Source organism: Loxodonta africana, chromosome 25, assembly GCF_030014295.1.
Source record: "Loxodonta africana isolate mLoxAfr1 chromosome 25, mLoxAfr1.hap2, whole genome shotgun sequence".
Lineage (NCBI taxonomy): Eukaryota > Metazoa > Chordata > Mammalia > Proboscidea > Elephantidae > Loxodonta > Loxodonta africana.
Genome location: NC_087366.1, coordinates 46297923 through 46319790, shown reverse-complemented (window position 1 = coordinate 46319790; position 21868 = coordinate 46297923). Strand labels below are relative to the sequence as shown.

The following is a 21868-nucleotide window of genomic DNA, read 5'->3' as shown; positions in this document are numbered from 1 at the left end:
TTTTTTTTTTGATCATACATGATTTTATCTTTACACACTGACTTTGGGACCTAATTTCTAGAAAAGCTGACACTCTACTTTAGGTGTTTCTTGACTTAAAAAAAGTTAATTGCTGTTGAGTTTATTTTGGCTCATGGCAACCCCATGTGTGTCAAAGTAGAAGTTTGATCCATAGGGTTTTTCAGTGGCTGATTTTTCAGAACTAGGTCACCAGGTCTTTCTTCTGAGGTGCCTGTAGGTGGACTTGAACTGCCAACCTTTTTGTTAATAGCTGAGCATGTTAATTGGTTGCACCACCTAGCGATTCCAACTCTTTCTTGACTTAGGTTAAGTTAACTAATGATGCTGTTCATATTCTCCAAATGCTTATCTATTTTATGACTACTTGATGTATCAAATTCTGAGATATATATATTAAAGTCTCTTGGTGAAATATGTTTTTGTCGTATTCTTACCGTGTTTCTAATATTTTTTGTTTCATGTATTTTTGGGCATTATATTGGCTATATAAAAATCCAAAAATATTGTATCTTCTTTGTGGACTTGTACCTTGTATTAGTATAGAATGTATCTTAGCCCCATTTAATGTTTCTATGTCTTGAATTCTAATTTTAGGAATGTTACTATCAACGCTCCTATTTTCTTTTTACTTCATTTGCATGATATGTCTTCGTCAACTCCTTATTTTTGACAATTTTGTGTCCTTTTTTTTAACCTGGAGCCCCACCATTAATAACTGGGCTCCTACATTGATTCATGAATTGGGGCCTTCTTTCCAAGTACTTAGAGCCCCGGTGGCGCAGTGGTTAAGAACTTGGCTGCTAACCGAAAGATCTGCAGGTTGAATTTACCAGTTGCTCTTTGGAAATCCTTTGGGGCAGTTCTGCTCTGTCCTGTAGGGTCGGAATTGACCTGACACCAATGGGTTTGGTTTTCGGGTTTGGTTTCCAAGTAGTTATAATGTGTCATTTTTATAGCACATACTTTATTGAGATATTATTCATATCCCATAGCATTCACCCTTTAAAAGTGTACAATTCACAGTTTTTAGTACATTTACAAAGTTGTACAATCATCACAACTATCTGATTCTAGAACACTGTCATCACCCCGAAAAGAAATCCTGTGCCCAAGAGCAGTCACTCCCATTACCCCTTCCCTCAGCCCCTGGCAGCCACTCATTTTCATTCTGTCTTTATGAATTTGCCTATTCTGCACATTTCATATAACAGAAATCATACGATACTTGGCCTTTTGGGTTTGGCTTCTTTGACTGAATATAATGTTTTCAAGCTTCATCCATGTTGTAGCAGGATCAGTACTTCATTCTTTTTGATGACTGAATAATACTTTATTGTATAGATATAACAAATTTTGTTTACCCATTCATCAGCTGATGGACACTTAGGTTATTTACACTTTTTTGGCTATTATGAATGATACTGCCGTGAACATTTATGTATAAGTTTTTGTGTGAACGTAGGTTTTTCATTTCTCTTGGGAGTATACCTAGGAGTGGAATTGCTGGTCACATGGTAACTCTAAGCAGTTTCTGTCAAGTTGATTCCAACTCATGGTGACCCCATGTGTGGCAGAGTAGAAACGCTCCATAGGGTCTTCATGGCTATGACCCTTCAGAAGCAGATGACAAGGCCTTTATTCTGCGTGAGTTTGAATTGCCAAACTTTTGGTTAGTAGCTAAGAACTTAACTGATTGCGCCTTTTTAATTTTCTTTGAGGAACTGTTAAACTGTTTTCCAAAGCTGCTGTACCATTTTAAATTCCCACCAGCAGTATGTGAGGATGCCAATTTCTCTAAATCCTCACTAACGCTTGTTTTATTTTCCGTGGCTTTGATTGTAGTCATCCTAGTGGGTATGAAGTAGTACTGAATCGTGGTTTTGATTTGCATTTCCCCAATGACTAATGATGTTGAGCATCTTTTCATGTGCTCATTTGCCTTTTGTGTGTCTTTGGTGAAGAGTCTGTTCAGATTCCTTGCCCGTTTTTTAATCGAGTTATTTGTCTTCTTTTAATTGCTTTCTAAGAGTTCTTTACATATCCTGGATACAAGTCTCTTACCAGATGTATGATTTGCCAGTATTTTCTCCCAGTCCGTGGGCTGTCTTTTCACTTTCTTGACAGTATCCTTTGAAGCACAAACGTTTTTAATTTGATGAAGTCAGTGTATCTATTTTTTCTTTTGTCTCTTTTGGTATCATATCCAAGAAACCACTGCCGAAACTAAGGCCATGAAGATTTACTTCTATGCTTTTTCTAAAGAGTTTTGTAGTTTTAACTCTCACATTTAAGTCTCTAATCTATTTTGAGTAAATTTTTGTATATGGTGAGGTAAGGGTCTGTCTTAGTTAGTGCTTCTGTAACAGAAATACCACAAGTGGTGGCTGTAAAGAACAAAAATTTATTTTCTCACAGTTCTGGAGGCTAAGAGTCCAAATCAGGGTTTTGGCCCTGTGAATTCCTTCTCTGTCTGTAGCCCAAGGCATTCCTGTGTTCCGTGGCTTGTAGACAATCCTCATAGGCCTCTGTCTTCCCTGGTTTTGCTTGCTTCTGCATCTAATCTGCTCTTTTTATAATTCAGAAGTGATCAGGTTTAGGACACATCCTACGTTAATGTGGCCTCATTAACATGACAAAGAAAATCGTATTCCCAAATGAGATTACATCCATAGATATAGGGGTTAGAATTCCAACACATATTTTGAGGGGGTACAATTTAATCCCATAACAGGTTCTGACTTCATTCCTTTGCCTGTGGATGTCTTGTTGTCCAAGCTGTTATTTATCTTTTGAATGTCATTTTGTTTTAAATATACCTCTTCTCAAGGTAATATACATAAATTTTGCTTTGGGAATGGGTTGAGGGTTGCTGGCTTTTAATATGAGAAATTAACCGTTTAATGTTTATCATTCTCACTCAATTTCTGGACTGATATCTTATTTCATGTTATTAGTTTATCATATTTTCTTGTTATTTATTTCCCTTTTTTCTAACTTTTTTGATAGTAAAAGTCTCTTTCATTATGTTTTCTTCCTCTTATACTGTGAAAATTCTAAATATTTCTATTATATTTGTTTGAACTGCTTTCATCTATTTAAATATTCATCACTTTTTTTTTCCTCATTCTCATCCAGGTCAGGACAAGACATTTGGCACATGTTTATTTATTTCCAATTCTTTTCCTTCTCAGATACTTTGCCTGCAAGGTCAGCCAGGTCACATCCTCCATTTTGTGATCTAATGTAATTATCCTCCATTTTTTGTGATGTGTTGTGAATCCTAGCCTCTATGCCTGTGGTTGTGTTAATGAGGTAGGATTAAGGATCTATCTCGAGTCACCATCTTACTAGAGGGTATGAGTCAAGTCCTACCCTTACTCAAGTCACACCCTTCCTTGCAGTGTGGGCTGCATCCAATGCACATATATGGTTACTCTGGTGGGGCTTGCTTTCTCTCTCTCACTTTAGATTCTGTGTCTGGTTCGTAATTGTCTCACCTCTGGTTCTTTGGACTTGAGCCAGCTGATTGTTGTCTGACCTGCCAATTCTGGGATTCACCAGCTATCACAGCCCTGTGGGCTGGCAGTCTATTGTCTGACCTGATTCTCCAGCTTCCACAGCCCTGTGAACCAGAAACCTGTGGTCTGGTCTGCCAGTTTGGGTTCCTTAACCCCTGCAGCCACATGGGTCGGGAGAAGCCTAAGGCTGACCCACAGATTTGGGGCTTGACAACTTCTCTTAAGTTCTGTGAGATGTTGCAGTGAATTATGGAACCCAAAGATGGGAGACAGAGTACTGAGGGGAGGAGGAGGAGTCGATGTTAGAGATGATACAGTGGTACAGCAATTTGGAAAAGTTGAACATTTAGAATATCTTGAACCTCCACCTCATAGGAACCAGCTTTGTGTTGATCCTTATAAAAGAAACTATTCATTTAAGTGTCTGGGGTCATTTTCCCAGAGCCCCTCTGGGTAACCACTTGTTAACTTTCTACAAAATTGCTCTTACCTCTCACATTTAACAGAAACTCTACTCTTCATGGTGATCTATAACTTATGACATTGTTGATTCTTCCTGCTAAGATTACACATTTTCCCTTTTGACTTCTGCGATATTGCCATGTCTTAGTTTAACTCATTTACTGGACTTTGTAGAGTAAAAACAGAAAAGAAAAGAAAAGAAAAAACCTGTTCTTTCTCCTCCCTGTCCCTTTAAACAAATTATATGTGGAATTATTCTTTCTTGCCCCTGGATGAAACGGTGGACAGAACCCAGATTGCCGATACTAATGACTGTTCTAAATTTCTGGGTAATAAAAAGCCTAGCCCAGTGTACTTAAAAAGCTTTATTTTCCCAAACTTTAAAAAACTTCTTCCTTCCTCAAGCTTGGGCCTGAATTATGCTCAAGAGGTAGCACTGAAGCAAGGGGTGTGGTCATTGATTTTGTTTTGACTACTAAACTTCCTCTCCCACTTGCTAGTTGCTGTTTCCTGATTCCAGGGTTGGGCACATGTAGAAGGAGGAGATCAAAATCCTATGTGGCTATTTTCTTGGTTGATAGCCTTTGTGTATTAGATACTCAAATATTAGCTTTTTCTCTCAAGGGGGAAGAGTCAACATTCTAACCCTTAAAACACAGAATGGTTCTTTATACATTCCTATCTTGTAACTGGGAGATTGGTCACCTGACATTCCAGGATTCAGGTGATGTTTGCTATGTCTGGCCATTTGCCAATATCTCCTCAGCCTCTGGCTTCCTGTGGTTTTCCCCACACATTTTCTCTCTTTTGGGGTCACTTTTTTACCCTCGAGATGTGCAGGGAGTGGCCCCTTTAAAGATGATCCAAGTCCAGTTCTCTTTCATAGGTCCCTTTCACAAACATATCTCAAAAGGTAGGAGTCCTATTTTCTCCCACCATATCACTCTTCAGCCTTCCTATTGTCAGTGTAGGCAACTTCCTACCTTCAAAATTTCTCGGTGAGAATAAGGAAGAGTATTTGTAACCCTACCCTCAAATCAGAACATCCATGTTAGGTTCCTTGAGTGGTTCTCTGAATTCCCCCTTACTTAGGGAAGCACTCTAAGCCCCATGGGTAAGGGAGGGGGAAGGTACAGCACTCAGAAAACTCTCTTTGAAGAAATCCTGGATTTTAGACTATTTAATGAATTCTGAGCCTTCTTTGAAATAGCTTGGAGACTAATGGGGGAAGGAATCAATTTTGAGACACCCTCATTCCAAGTCCCACATTAATGATCAGCTTTAGAACCTGGAAGAAATTGGCTTTGGGCTTCTGCTCAAACTACAAGACAGAAAGAATTGCATTTAAAAAATCCATTTTACTGTGCTTTCTTGTTAACTTTCTATTTTTCCCCTCTTCGTTTTTTCTTTTACTTGAAGAGCATTCTGTCCTGCCCCTCTGCCCATCACCCTCAGTTCCCTAACTATGGGCATCTCTAAAAGCTGTTCTCTTCTCTCTGTATGGAAGATACCCATATTGGTATTTTCAAGTCTTTGCCTCTAGTTCTTCCCTCCAACTCAAGGCTCAAATTAGAATGTTTAACTGTTTATAAGACATCTTCGCTCAGGTATCTCATTGTTCTCTCAAATACAAAGTCAACATCTCTCTTATCAACACCCCCCCCCCAAAGAAAGACTACCCCATTATCCATTTTGGTTAAAAAAAGTACCATCATTTTAATCACCCCGTCTAGAAAACTTGAAACCATGTTGATTCCTTCCTTTCCTTCATTTGGCCCATTACATCAATGTATTCTTTTCTTCCTTGACACATATTATTAGACATTTTTCTTTTTTTATATAATTTTCATTGTGCTTTAAGTAAAAGTTTACAAATCAAGTCAGTCCCTCACACAAAAACCCATAAACACCTTGCTAAAAATAAAAACCTTGCTACACGCTCCCAATTACTCTCCCCCTAATGAGACTAGACTTTTTTCTTTCTTTCCATTCTTACTGCCAGGCCTTTGACCTCTTGCCTTGTTAACTTCACTCTTCTCATTTATCTGCGTGGAGTTTATTTTCCTTCTATGCAGTCCTTAAACTACTCTCATACTAATTTTTCTAGAACTATGGTTTCATCACAATACTCCCTTAGTCAAAATATGAAGGAGGCTGTCTAGGACATGGGTTGAAAATTACTCAAACACCGTGAGTTACTTTGTCTTTCTCTATTTTCTACCTTCCTCATTCAGAGTATTTTCTACCTGCCATCCTGACTCCACAAGCCATAAGCAATATGCTAATGTTCAGCTCCATTCCATCGTTAATGTAATTTCTTTCACCTGAAGTGTCTTTCCTAGTCCTCTGGCAATGTAAAATCTGCCAATGTCTCATCTTCTCCAGGAAGTTTTCTTCTACTGCTCAAAACTGCATTAATCTTTCTCATCTCTGAATTTACTAATGTGCCCATCAATAATATACTTGATTATTTTTGAAAAACATCTCATCTATTTTGCTTTGATTTAGACTCTCTTGGTTTGTATGTGCACCCCTACTCCTTCCCCTACTCAGTGGAATATGCACCTCAAAGTCTAAGGTTGTGCTTATGTTATATCTGCATCTAGCACAGCAAGACTACTTAGTATGTACTCAGAATTTAATAGAGAATTAATTAGTATTCAACATAAAATCTTATCTCCCACCCTCATAGAATGTTTAGTTAATGTGACCGAAACAAAACAGAAAACGAAATATGTAAGTAATAGGAATAACAACAATTGGCTATCTGGGTGGCATCAAATTAAATCAAGAAAATAAAAATTTAATTTTGCAGAACTAATGCTGAAAGTGGGAAACCCTGGTGGCGTAGTTAGTGGTTAAGTGCTACTGCTGCTAACCAAGAGGTCGGCAGTTCAAATCCACCAGGCACTCCTTGGAAGCTCTATCAGGCAGTTCTACTCTGTCCTATAGGGTTACTACGAATCAGAATTGACTCGACGGCAGTGGGTTTGGTTTTTGGGTTAATGCTGAAAGTAATAAAGTAGGTATTATTAAAATAAAACATTTATATTCACCTATAGTTAGGATCCAGGATCTTCACACCAAATACATACATTCCAGAATGGTCCAGGGGCCAGATTATATGGTTATAATTAGACTTGTTGATAATTTCATATGGTTGATTCAAGTCTCCTGGTTTTCCAATAGCATAAGAAAAACAGTGCTTATAGTTCTGGACAGGAAACAAAGAAAAAGACCTAAGATCATTTTCTGACTGACTTTAATAAACAAAATTACACTCTCCTGTATATTTCTTGGCAAATTATTTACAGTTGTAATGGCTATTCCCTTCTAGTCTACCATTTCAGTGCTATCTAGTAATTTTAGAGGCTACCTGGGGTTAAAATTTGATGAAAAGTGAAGCTTAGTGCAAGCAAATGCTGTATTTACTTTGTATTTGCAAACCATAATAAATTAGGAAATTGAGAGTGTATAAGGGAGAGTTTTCCTAAATCAACAAAGCACAAAGTTCTCCACGGATGCTTAATTTGGGAACAGAAACTATTACGATCACAATCTATGGCTACAATAGTGAAGGCGGTATAACCTTGAGCTTTCATCTTCCTCTAGGGCTTTTATTTATCCCCATTTCCACTACTGGGGCTTTCTGTGGGACTCAAGAAACAAAATAGGAAAAATACTTATCTATGCCCCACCCCTTCGCATTTTTTTAAAGGGCAGATGAAATGAGCTTTTGTTTTTAAAAGCCACTTTTTGAAAACAAGAAAATGAAGCAAAAAGGTTGTTGAGATAAACTTTGCAGATTTTTGATCCTACACTAATCCATGGCATTGCTCCCAGGTCCTTGTAGGTCCTGTTCATTTCCACACCCTATGTAGAGGGCCCCTCCATCACTCCTGCTGCCCGAGAGGCTGTTCATTTGAAGGAAACAAGAAGCCTTGTGGGGCAATTACTTTGGATATGCCTGAATTTTTAGCTATCGGCATACTCATGTATTTCTCCTTTTTTTCTACTTATCCTGAGGTACTAGTAACTTCCACTGGGTCACTCGGTTAGTCATTAGGAAGGAGCCCTGGTGGCAAAGTGGTTAAGTGCTCTGCTGCTAACTAAAAAGTAGCTGGTTCAAATTCACTAGCCGCTCCATGGGAGAAAGATGTGGCAGTCTGCTTCTGTAAAGATTTATAGCCTTGGAAACCCCATGAGGTGGTTCTATTCTGTCCTATAGGGCCACTGTGAGTCAGAATGGACTCAACGGTAATGAGTTCGGTTGGAGTCAATAAGATCAGTTCCTATATCGTCTCAAAGAGTCTTCCCTTTAGGAACTTCCACAGACAAAATATTATCATGATTAGATGGTGATAATGATAATCTCTAAGAGGGCGCTTACTGCTTTCTGTTGTATCCCCAGCCTAGCACATAGTAGGTTATTGTTGTGTTGTTAGGTACCTTTGAGTCAGTTCCAACTAATAGTGACCCTAGATACAACAGAATGAAACACTGCCTGGTCCTGAACCACCCTCACAATAGTTATGCTTGAGCCCATTTTTGCAGCCACTGTGGCAATCAATCTCATTGAGGGTCTTCCTCTTTTTCACTGACCCTCTGCTATACCAAGCATAATGTCCTTCTCCGGGGACTGGTCCCTCCTGATAACGTGTCCAAAGTATGTGAGATGAAGTCTCACCATCCTTGCTCATAAGGAGCATTCTGGTTGTAATTCTTCCAAGGCAGATTTGTTCGTTCTTTTGGTGGTTCACCCTATATTCAACATTCTTTGCCAACGCCATAATTCAAAGGATCAATTCTGCTTCGGTCTTCCTTACTCATTGCTCAGCTTTCACATGCATACGAGGTGATTGAAAACACCATGGCTTGAGTCAGGCGCACCTTAGTCCTCAAGATGACATCTTTGCTTTTTAACACTTTAAAGAGATCTCTTACAGCAGATTTGACCAATGCAATGCGTCTTTTGATTTCTTGACTGCTGCTTCCATGGCTGTTGATTGTGGATCCAAGTAAAATGAACTCCTTGACAACTTCGATCTTTTCTCAGTTTATTGTGATGTTGCTTATTGATTCAGATGTAAGGATTTTTGTTTTATACTGAGGTGCAATCCATATGGAAGGCTGTAGCCTCTGATCTCCATCAGTAAGTACTTCAAGTTCTCTTCATCTTCAGAAAACAAGATTGTGTCACCTGCATATCGCAGGTTGTTAATGAGTCTTCCTCCAATCCTGATGCTCTATTCTTCTTCATATAGTCCAGTTTCTTGGATTATTTGCTCAGCATATAGATTGAATAAGTATGGTGAAAAGATACAACCTTGATGCACACCTTTCCTGACTTTAAACCATGTAGTATCCCCTTGTTCTGTTTGAACTACTCCCTCTTGGTCTATGTACAGGTTCCTCACGAGCACAATTAAGTGTTCTGGAATTCCCATTCTTTGAAATGTTAGCCATAACTTGTTATAATCCACACAGTTGAATGCCTTTCTCATATTCTCTGCTTTCAGCCAAGATCCATCTGACCTCAGCAATGATATCTCTCGTTTCACGTCCTCTACTGAATCTGGCCTGAATTTCTGCCAGTTCCCTGTCAATGTACTGCTGCAGCTACTTTTGAATGATCTTCAGCAAATTTTACTTGTGTGTGATATCATTCAATAATTTCTGCATTCTGTTGGATCATTTCTTTGGAATGGGCGCAAATATGCATCTCTTTCAGTCAGTTGACCAGGTAGCTCTCTTCCAAATTTTTTTTGCATAAATGATTGAACATTTCCAGTGTTCTGTTCATTTGTCGAAACATCTCAATTGATATTCTGTCAATTCATGGAGGCTTGTTTGTCATCAATGTGTTCAGTGCAGCTTGGACTTCTCCCTTCAGTACCATTGGTTCTTGATCATATACTACCTCCTGAAGTGGTTGAAAGTCAACCAATTCTTTTTGGTACAGTGGCTTTGTGTATTCCTTCCATCTTCTTATGATGCTTCCTATGTCGTTTAATATTTTCTCTGTAGAATCCTTCATTATTGCAACTCGAGGCTTGAATTTTCTCTTCAGTTCTTTCAGCTTGAGAAATGCCAAATGTGTTCTTCCCTTTTGGTTTTCTAACTCCAGGTCTTTGCACATTTCATTGTAATACTTTACTTTGTCTTCTCGAGGCACCCTTTGAAATCTTCTGTTCAGCTCTTTTACTTCATCATTTCTCCCATTTGCTTTAGCTAGTCTAGGAGCAAGTTTCAGAGTCTCTTCTGACATCCATTTTGGTATGTTCTCTCTTTTTAATGACCTTTTGCTTTCTTCATTTACGATGCCCTTGATGTTATTCTACAACTCGTCTGATCTGTGGTCATTAGTGTTCAATATGTCAAATCTATTTTTGCAATGGTCTCTAAATTCAGGTGGAATTTACTCAAGGTCATAGTTTGGCTCTTGTGGGCTCATTCTAATTTTCTTCAGCTTCAACTTGAACTTGCATAGTGAGCAAGTCTGTTTCACAGTCAGCCCCTGGTCTTGTTCTCACAGATGATATTGAGCTATTCCATAGTCTCTTTTCACAGATGTGGTCAATTTGATTGATTCCAGTGTATTCCATCCTGCAAGGTACGTGTGTATAGCTGCTATTTATGTTGTTGAAAAAAGGTATTTGCAATGAAGAAGTTGTTGGTCTTGCAAAATTCTGTCATGTAATCTCTGGTGTTGTTTCTACAACCAAGGCCATATTTTCCAATTACCAATCCTTCTTCTTTGTTACCAACTTTCACATTCCAATTGCCAGTAATTATCAATGCATCTTGATTGCACGTTTGATCAGTTTCAGATTGCAGAAGTTGATAAAAATCTTCAGTTTCTTCATCTTTAGCCCTACTGGTTGGTGCATACCTTTGAATAATAATTATGTTAACTGGCTGTTCTTGGAGGTGTATGGATATTATCCTATCACAGATAGCATTGTATTTCAGGATAGATCTGAAAATGTTCTTTTTGACGATGAATGCAATGCCATTCCTCTTCAATTCGTCATTCCTGGTATAGTACAGCATAGGATTGTCTGATTCAAAATGACCAGTAGCAGTCTATTTCAACTCACTAATATCTAGGATATTGATGCTTATGCGTTCCATTTCATTTGTGATGATTTCCTATTTTCCTACATTCATACTTTGTACTTCCCCCATTCCTATTATTAATGGATGTTTGCAGCTGTTTCTTCTCATTTTGAGTCATGCCATATCAGCAGATTAAGGTCCTGAAAACTCAATTCTATCCATGTCCTTAAGGTCAACTCTACTTTGAGGAGGCAGCTCTTCCCCAGTTGTATTTTGAGTGCCTTCCAACCTGAAGGTCTTGTCTTCTGGCACTATATTAGACAATGTTCCATACTCATAAGGTTTTCACTGGCTAATTTTTTTCAGAGGTAGATTGCCAGGTCCCTCTTCCTGGTCTGTCTTAGCTGGGAAGCTCAGCTGAAACCTGTCCATATGGGGACCCTGCTGGTATTTGGAAAATGGTGGCATAGCTTTCAGCATCACAGAAACACACAAGCCACCATGGTACGAACTGACAGATGCATGGGAACATAGTAGTCAGTAGGTAGTAAACTTGCTGGGAGTGTTATTTCTGATCCACTTCACAGCAAGCAAATGTCTGACATATATATACATATGTTATTGTGCTTAAAGTGAAAGTTTACAAATCAAGTCAGTCTTTCACACAAAAACTTATATACACCTTGCTACGTACTACCAATTGCTCTCCCCCTAATGAGACAACCCGCTCCCTCCCTCCACTCCCTCTTTTCATGTCCATTTCACCAGCTTCTAACCCCCTCTACCCTCTCATCTCCCCGCTAGGCAGGAGATGCCAACATAGTCCCAAGTGTCCACCTGATCCAAGAAGCTCACTCCTTACCAGCATCCCTCTCCATCCCATTGTCCAGTCCAATCCCTGTCTGAAGAGTTGGCTTTGGGAATGGTTCCTGTCCTGGGCCAACAGAACGTCTGGGGGCCATGACCACCAGGGTCCTTCTAGTAATAGTAAGACCATTAAGTCTGGTCTCTTTATGAGAATTTGGGGTCTGCATCCCACTGCTCTCCTGCTCCCTCAGGGGTTCTTTGTTGCGTTCTTTGTCAGGGCAGTCATCGGTTGTAGCCAGGCACCATCTAGTTCTTCTGGTCTCAGGCTGATGTAGTCTCCGGTTTATGTGGCCCTTTCTGTCTCTTGGGCTTGTAATTACCTTGTGTCCTTGGTGTTCTTCATTCTCCTTTGATCCAGGTGGGTTGAAACCAACTGATACATCTTAGATGTCTGCTTGCTAGCATTTAAGACCCCAGACGCCACTCTCCAAAGTGGGAGGCAGAATGTTTTCTTTATTAAATAGATTTTATCATGCTGATTGATTTAGAAGTCCCCTGAAACCATGGTCCCCAGACCCCTGCCCCTGCTACACTGGCCTTAGAAGCACTCAGTTTGTTCAGGAAACTTCTTTGCTTTTGGTTTAGTCCAGTTGTGTTGACCTCGCCTGTATTGTGTGTTGTCTTTCCCGTCACCTAAAGCAGTTCTTATCTACTATCTAATTAGTGAATGCCCCCTCCCACTCTTCCTCCCTCGCCCACTCATAACCATCAAAGAATATTTTCTTCTCTGTTTAAACTATTTCTCCAGTTCTTATAATAGTGGTCTTATGCAATATTTTTGCTTTTGCAACTGACTAATTTCACTCAGCATAATGCCTTCCAGATTTCTCTCTGTTATGAAATGTTTCACAGATTCATCACTGTTCTTTATCGATGCATAGCATTCCATTGTGTGAATATACCATAATTCATTTATCCATTCATCTGTTGATGGGCACCTTGGTTGCTTCCATCTTTTTGCTATTGTAAACAGTGCTGCAATGAACATGGGTGTGCATATATCTGCTTGTGTAAAGGCTCTTATTTCTCTAGGATATATTCCAAGGAGTAGGATTGCTGGATCGTATGGTAGTTAGAACTAGCTTTTAAAGGAAGTGCCAAATCAATTTCCAAAGTGGTTGTACCATTTTACATTCCCACCAGCAATGTATAAGTGTTCCAATCTCTCCACAGCCTCTTCAACATTTATTATTTTGTGTTTTTTGGATTAACGCCAGCCTTGTTGGAATGAGACGGAATCTCATTGTAGTTTTGATTTGCATTTCAGAATAATGTTTTAAAAAATGTAATATAAAATAGATTGTTTACATTTCAATTATATAGAATTACAGTGGTCCAAATATTTAAAAAAAAAAAAAACTGTGGCAATATACTTACAAATTTTGACATGTTTACATCTTTAAATAACACTAAATAACAGGATCTAGCACCAGATTTATTTTTTTTTAGCACCGGATTTAATAACTACCATAATTTTCTTGGTGACGTAGGCAATAAGTTGATTAGATAAAAGTGGAAATGGGGGAATACGTGCTGGAGATTTTAGAAGGGAGGAGAAAGTATGTGATAGTTATTTATGAGAGAAGGTGAGGGAATGGGCTAGAGAAATACAGTACATTTTTGCAGGAACGTAAATATACGGTATGTTTGCTGGTCAGGATTAAGGGACTGCTTTAAAAAAAAGAGAAAATTTTTCTCTCTTTTTTTTTAATTACGACGTTAAAGTGAAACAAATCAACATGGGTGTGCTTTTCTCTAGCCACATTCAGCTGCTGCTGAGGTGGACAGTAGGATTTAGACAGGGCTGTGATTTAGCCACACAGATATGACGAAGTGGGAGGGGGAATTGAGGGTACGTATTAGTAGAGTAAAATGATTATTGGCCGTGGAATTTAAGATGGATTAGGAAGGAAAAGAGAGCCTGGGGTGGGGTAAGGGTGGAAGGCTCAATGGATTGAAGGTTATGCTGGGGTTGAAGGATTGCTCAAAAGATGGTTGGAGTAGGGTTATGTTGCAGAAAGTTAGGAGGTGGTGGATGGAGATTAGGATTTGAATTTGGGAATACAGAGGACGATGCACATCATTTGTACATATATATCCTGGTCTTAATCCACATGGATTCTGACATGAAAACAAAGTAAGCTTCTCCTAGTAGGATTTACATTTTACAAGTGTAGTTTCCTTATATATCACCCTCCATTCATGAGATATGATTAGATTATCCAAATAACGTAAGCCAACCTCAGTTTGAGAAAATATTGAAAGTAATCAAAAGCAACATGGGATTGATAATTGGCATTAGAAATGATCTTTCAGTTATACAAGAATTAAAACTTCAGACATTCTTTAAAAAGACACACCCTCAATGCACTAACCTGTTAACCAGATATCTAATAATCCCCAAACACAGACTGTCAGTGGACAGAGCTAAAACCAAATTGTTGGTAACACAGGATCAATAGAAGATCAAACAGAAATTAAGGTGAAGCATTTTTGAAATCACAATAGAATCCAATAGAAAAATAGAATTTGATAAAAATAAATTTAAGTCCGCACTGGTTTCCATCAAGCTTTTGTTAATACTGTAATGCTAAATTAATTATCACTGATAAACAATTTCCAGGGTAATCTTCTTCTTACCTCAGGTCCCCAGGCCTTTTCTAATGGGAGGTGCTTGTTAAGTTCAGTCATTGACTTCCATGTCTGTGCTTCATTTAAACAACCATGCTGAGAAAAGATCACATGTACATGCATGTATAAAGGTTTCATATAAATTAATATATTTATTCATAAGCATTGAATATATTCTGATGCCATTGAAAATGATATATATATTTTTTATTTCATTATTTAAATCTTTGCTGGTATATAGGGGAACAACTGATTTTTGTATTGAGAGAGCTTAAATTCACTTATTCTAATTGTTTCACACAGACAATCATGTCATCTGTGAATATGACAGCTTTGTTTCTTCCTTTACAATCCTTATACTCTTTATTTATTTTAGTTTATTATTATTTTGCTATATTACAAAGATCTCCAGAAACAGTGTTGTACAAGAGTAGTGATAACAGTCACCCTTGTTTCAGAGGGAAGGATTTCACATTCTCACTATTAAAGTCAGGAAAGGTGTGCATCAGGGTTATATCCTTTCCCCGTGCTTACTCAGTCTGTAAGCTGAGGAAATAATCAGAGAAGCTGGACTAAAGGCATACCTCAGAGATATTGTGGGTTTGGTTCCAAACCACCTAACAATGTGAATATCACAATAAAGAGAGTTACATGAATTTTTTGGCTTCCTAGTGCATATAAAAGTTATGTTTTTTTATTAAGTGTGCAATAACATTGTGTTTAAGAAAACAATGTATATATCTTAATTAAAAAATATTTTATTGCTAAAAAATGCTAACCATAATATGACCCTTCAGTGTGTCAAAATCTTTGCTTGTGGAGGGTCTTGCCTCGATGTTGATGGCTACTGACTGATCAAGGTGGTGGTTGCTGAAGGTTGGGGAGGCTGTGACAATTTCTTTAAAATAAGACGACAACTAGGATCTTAAATGCTAGCAAGTGGCCATCTATGATGCATGAATTGGTCCAAGAGACAGAAAGGGCTGCATAAATCAGAGACTACATGAGCCTGAGACCGGAAGAACTAGATGCTGCCCGACTACAACTGATGACTGCCCTTACAGGGGACACAACAGAGAATCCCCAATGGAGCAGGAGAAAATTGGGATGCAGACATCAAATTCTTGTAAAAAGACCAGACTTAACTAAGGTCTGAATGAGACTAGAAGGGCCCTGGAGGTCATGGTCTCCAGACCTTCTGTTAGCCCAAGACTGGAAACATTCCCAAAGCCAACTCTTCAGACAGGGATAGGACTGGACTGTAAGATAGAAAATGACACTGGTGAGGAGTGAGCTTCTTGGCTCAAGTAGACACATGAGACTACGTGGGCAGCTCCTGTCTGGAGGGGAGATGAGAAGGCTTAGGGGCACAGAAGCTGGCTGAATGGACATGGGAATACAGGGTGGAGAGGAGTGTGCTGTCTCATTAGGGGGAGAGCAAGTAGGAGTACATAGCAAGGTGTTTATAAATTTTTGTATGAGAGACTGACTTGATTTGTAAACTTTCACTTAAAGCACAATAAAAAATAAATAAATAAAATAAGACAAAAATGAAGTTTGCCACATTGATTGACTCTTCCTTTCACAGAAGATTTCTGTGCAGCGTGCGATGCTTTTTGATAGCATTTTACCCACAGTAGAACTTCTTTCAAAATCGGAGTCTGTCCTCTCAAACACTACTGCTGCTTTATCAACTAAGTTTATGTAATATTCTAAATCCTTTGTTGTCACTTCAACAATGCTCACAGCATCTTCATTCACCAGGCGTAGGTTCCATCTCAAGAAACCACTTTCTTTCATCAGCCATAAGAAGCCATTCCTCATCCATTAAATTTTTATCATTATCATGAGATTGTACCAATTCAGTCACATCTTCAGGCTCCTCTTCTAATTCTAGTTCTCCTGCTATTACCACCACATCTGCAGTTATCTCCTCCACTGAGGTCTTGAACCCTTCAAAGTCATCCATGAGGGTTGGAATCAACTTCTTTCAAACTCCTGTTAGTGTTAATCTATTGACCTCCTCCCATGAATCACAAATGCTCTTAATGGCATCTAGAATGGTGAATCCTCTCCAGAGAGTTTTCAATTTGCTTTGCCCAGATCCATCATAAGAATCACTATGCAGGGCAGCAATAGCCTTACAAAATGCACATTTTAAATAATAGGACTTGAAAGTCAAAATTACTCCTTGATTCATGGGCTGCAGAATGTATGTTGTGTTGTTGTTGTTAGGTGACATTGAGTTGGTTCCAACTCATAGCAACCCTATAGGACAGAGTAGAACTCCCCCATAGCATTTCCAAGGAGCGGCTGCTGGATTTGAACTGTTGACCTTTTGGTTACCAGCCCAACTCTTAACCACTATGCCACCAGGGCTCCGGATGTTGTTATAGGAGGCATGGAAATAATGTTAATCACCTTGTACCTCTCCATCAGAGCTCATGGGTGACCAGGTGCGTTGTCAAAGAGCAGTAATATTTTGAAAGGAATCTTTTTTTTTCGTGAGCAGTAGGTCTCAACAGTAGGCTTAAAAGATTCAGTAAACCATGTTGTAAACAGATGTGCTGTCATCCAGGCTTTTTCATACCATTTATAGATGTGCTGTCATCCAGGCTTTGTTATTCCATTCCATTTGTTGTTGTTGTTAGGTGCTGTCGAGTCAGTTCCGACTCATAGCGACCCTACGCACAACAGAACGACACGCTGCCGGGTCCGGAGCCATCCTTACAATCATTGTTATGCTTGAGCTCATCGTTGCAGCCACTGTGTCAATCCACCTCATTGAGGGTCTTCCTCTTTTCTGCTGACCCTGTGCTCTGCCCAAGCACCATTCCATTTACAAAGTAGATTTAGCATAATTCTTCAGGGCCCTAAAATTTTTAGAACGGTAAATGAGCATTGGCTTCAACTTAAAGTCACCAGCTGCATTAGCCCCTAACAAGAGAGTCAGCCTGTCCTTTGGAGCTTTCAAGCCAGGCATTGATTTTTCCTCTCTTCCTGGATAGCAGCTTCTTCCAATGTGAGGCTATTTCATCTACACTGAAAACCTGTTGTTAGCGTAGCCCCTTCATCACTTACCTTAGCTGGACCTTCTGGACAACTTGCTGCAGCTTCTACATCGGCACCTGCCGCTTCACCTTGCACCTTTATGTTATGGAGAGGGCTTCTTTCCTTCAACCTCAGGAACCAGCCTCTGCTAGCTTCGAACTTTTCTTCTGCAGCTTCTTCTCCTCTCTCAGCCTTCTGAGAATTGAAGAGAGTTAGGGCCTTGCTCTGGATTAGGCTTTGGCTTAAGGGAACGTTGTGGCTGGTTTGATCTTCTGTCCAGACCACTAAAGCTTTCTCCGTATCAGCAATAAGTTTATTTTGCTTTCTGTCATGTGTCCACTGGAGTAGCATTTTTAATTTCCCCCAAGAACTTTTCTTTTGCCTTCACGACTTGGCTAACTCTTTGACACAAGAGGCCTAGCTTTCAGCCTATCTTGGCTTTCCACTTGCCTTCCTCACTTTAGCTTAATCATTTCTAGCTTTTGATTTAAAATGGGGGATGTGTGACTCTCCTTTCACTGGAACACTTAGAGGTCGTTGTAGGGTTATTAACTGGCTTAATTTCAATATTGTCATGTCTCAGGAAATAGGGAGGCCCAAGGAGAAGGAGAAAGATGTGGGAACGGCCAGCCACTGGAACAGTCAGAACACACACAGCATTTATTGATTAAGTTCGCTGTCACATATGGGTCCGACTGGTGGCACCACAAAACAATTACAGTAGTAATATCTAAGATGGCTGATCACAGATCACCATAACATATATAATAATAATGAAAAAGTTTGATGTATTGTGAGATTTACCAAAATGTGACACAGAGACAAGAAGTGAGCACGTGCTATTAGAAAAACGGCTCCGACAAACTTGCCCAAAACAGGGTTGCCACAAATCTTCTAACTGTAAAAACTGTGAAGCGCAATGAAGTACAATAAAACGAGGTATACCTGTATATGAAGAAAAATGTGGCATCAGGATTGGAGCGAGACTCTTTAAGAATCTGCGATATGCAGGTGATACGACTTATCTGGCTGAAAGCAAAGAGGACTTGAAGCACTTACTGATGAAGATCAAGGACCACAGACTGCAGTATGGATTTCACCTCAACATAAAGAAAACAAAAATCCTCACAACAGGACCAGTAAAGCAACATCACGATACTCAGAGAAAATATTAAAGTTGTCAAAGATTTCATTTCACTTGGATCCACAATCAAAGCCCATGGAAGCAGCAGTCAAGAAATCACATGATGCATTTCATTGGGCAAACCTGCTGCAAAAGGACCTATTTAAAGTGTTGAAAAGCAAAGATGTCACTTGAGGACTAAAATGCACCTGACCCAAGCCATGGTGTTTTCAGTTGCTTCACATGCATGCAAAAGCTGGACAACGAACAAGGAAGACCAGAGAAGAATTGACATATTTAAATTATGATGTTGGCAAAGAATGTTGAATATACCATGGACTGCCAGAAGAAAAGTAAGTCTGCCTTGGGAGAAGTACAGCCAGAATGCCCCTTGAAAGTGAGGATGGTGAGACTTTGTCTCACATACTTTGGACATGTTGCCAGGAGGGACCAGTCCTTGGAGTAGGACATCATGCTTGGTAAAGTGGAGGATCAGTGAAAAAGAGGAAGACCCTCTATGAGGGGGATTGATACAGTGGCTGCAACAATGGGCTCAAACATAGCAACAATTTTGAGGATGGCGCAGGACCAGGCAGTGTGTCATTCCATTGTACACATGGCGTCGTTACGATTTGGAACCGACTCGGTGGCGCTCAACAACAACAACATTAGGTGTTAGGACCATGGTTCTTCTGGGTTCATAAAATGAGTTGGAAGGTGCTTTCTCCCTCATTCTCTGGAATAAGGCTGAAGTAAAATATTCCTTAAATGTTTGGTAGACTTCATCAGGAAAGCCATCCGGGCTTGGAGTTTGCTATTTTACTTTTGTTGGTTTTTGTTTGTTGCATTTTGCAAGGCAGTTATCCATTTTTTTATTGTCCAGTTTGTTGGTATTAATTTGTTTATAATAACCTCTATTATATTTTTAATGTTTGTGGTATTGATAGTGAGAGCCCCTTTAACATGCTTTGTATTGGTTATCAATGCTCCTTTCTCTATTTTTCTTGATCAATTTTATTAATCTTTTCAAAGAACTAATACCCCCCTCCCCCAACCAACCAAAGAATCAACTTCTGGCTTGTGAATCGTCTCTATGTTAGTATCTGTTTCATGAATTTCTGTTTTTAATTTTATTATTTCCATGCTTTTACTTTTTTTGGATTTAACTTGCTGGCTTTTTTTTTTTTTTTAACTTCTTCAGATGGATGCTTAGCTAATTGTTTTTCAGTCTTCTTTTCTAACCTAAGCACGTAAACCTATAAATGTCCCCAGACCTGGCACAATTTTAGCTGCATCTATTGAGTTTTGCTATTTTCTTTATCATTCACTTCAAAATATTTTCTAATTTCCATTGTAATTTCCTGTTTGACCTATGGGTTATTTCATATATGTGGGGATTTTCTAATTACCTTTTTATTACTGATTTCTAGCCAGAGAACACACTCTGTGATTTCAACCCCTTTAATCTCCTGAGACTTACTTTCTAGAGGATATACGGTCAATTTTTGTAAACCATTTGTGTGCACTGAAAAAAGAATATGCCCTCTGCAATTGTTGGTATACTGTTCTATATAAGTTATTGAGTCATCTTTGTTAATTGTGTCGCTCAAATCTTCTCTAGCTTTACTTATTTTGTTTGCTGTGTTCTAGTAATTATTGAGTTGTGTTAAAATCTCCCATTATGTTTGTAGATTTGTCTATTTTTAGTTCTCTCCATTTTTTATTTATGTATTTTGAGGCTACGTAATCAGTTCTTTGGTTTATACCTAATTCCCTAATTCTATTTTCTAGACCTGCTTTCTAAGCTGACTAATTCTTTCTTCAGGTATCACCCCCAATAATTGAGTTCTTAATTCCAGTTATTGCAATGATTATTTTATTTTTTTTCTAGAAGTGATCAGCAGCTCCGATATAGGCATTGGACGGCTCATACATAAGACAGCATAAGGCAGAAAGGCAGGTGTTTTAAGTCACCATGACAGTGAGAAGGAACAACATTGGGGAAAGTGAAATATAGGTATTGACAAGATAGCAGCTGAAGGATTGAACCACACCATTCAAGCTGTATGGGAAAGGAATAGAAAAAAGATGGGAGTGATAGAGAGGGAGAAACCAGAGGGTTCAATATAGTGGATGTCTAGATGGCATGAGAAAAAGTAAGAGACATAGGAGTGGTGGGAATGACAACAAGAGAGCTAAAGAACAAGGAACTGAGGTCAGAGACTGAAATGTTTGAATTTAAAGTAATTTCGATAGGGGGAGCTATATCAGTCAAGGTAGTCTCTGCTCTGTTGCAATAATAAGCCCCAACTCTCTGGGACTTTACACACTAAAAGTCTAGTTCTTGATCACACACAGTCTAAATCATATGTTCCTAGTTATATGGTTCTTATGGGTGACTTATTCCCAAGCAGTAAATTAGGAACCCAGGCTTTTTCTATCGACTGGCTCCTTGAACTCCCCCAACTGGATCCTTGAGCACTTCATCCTGGAAATGACACCTATCACTTCCACTCATACTCCAGTGTTAAGAACCAGTCACCATGACCCACCTACATGTACATGGAGCTGAGAAATATAGGCCCTGCTTACAAAGCTGCTTTCCAGCAATGATCCTATATGATGGATGGAAGAATTTATGAGTCAAGTGCAATTGTTTGCAGGGCATGAAGCAAATGATGAAGTTCTGAATCTATGACAGCAAAGCGTAGAAATGGGATAGATGTCAACTGGATGGGAGGAGCCTCAAAACATGGAGTTTTCCTTATAGTGAACAGATAATCATCAGGAAATGATACTATGGAGAACACCAACCCTATATCTCATCCTTAAGTCTATGGGGTGAGAGAAAGAGTGTCCTTGGTTTGATACGACTCTAGGGAGAGTGATATCCTCTGAAGAACTTTTATTGAAGAAGAATCTAGAGGCATTTACCTCTAAGGTATAATGGAAAGTTTTGAGAGGGAGGAGAGTATTGTGAGTCTGGGTCAAGGTAGAAGAAGGATAGAATGGTTTAGGGATGTGACTATGAGGAGGAAGTAGACCAAAGGAATTTACTTATTGAGCTATAAACAAGTATAAGTTGAATGCGTGGTGGGATGGATTTAATTGGTCACAGAATTAAACGACAATTAGT

General features: G+C 39.0%; 1 protein-coding gene across 1 annotated transcript in view; it reads right to left on the bottom strand.

The window, feature by feature from the left end:
• The window catches only part of CATSPERE (catsper channel auxiliary subunit epsilon), a 192176-nt gene that overhangs the window by 18540 nt on the left and 151768 nt on the right, over nucleotides 1–21868 (bottom strand). Inside the window, exons 19-20 of the mRNA XM_064276949.1 lie at nucleotides 14568–14654; nucleotides 7058–7215 (exon numbers count right to left, since the gene is read on the bottom strand). Of these exons, the coding sequence (XP_064133019.1) occupies nucleotides 7058–7215; nucleotides 14568–14654 (245 nt within the window). The remainder of the gene's footprint in view (nucleotides 1–7057; nucleotides 7216–14567; nucleotides 14655–21868) is intronic.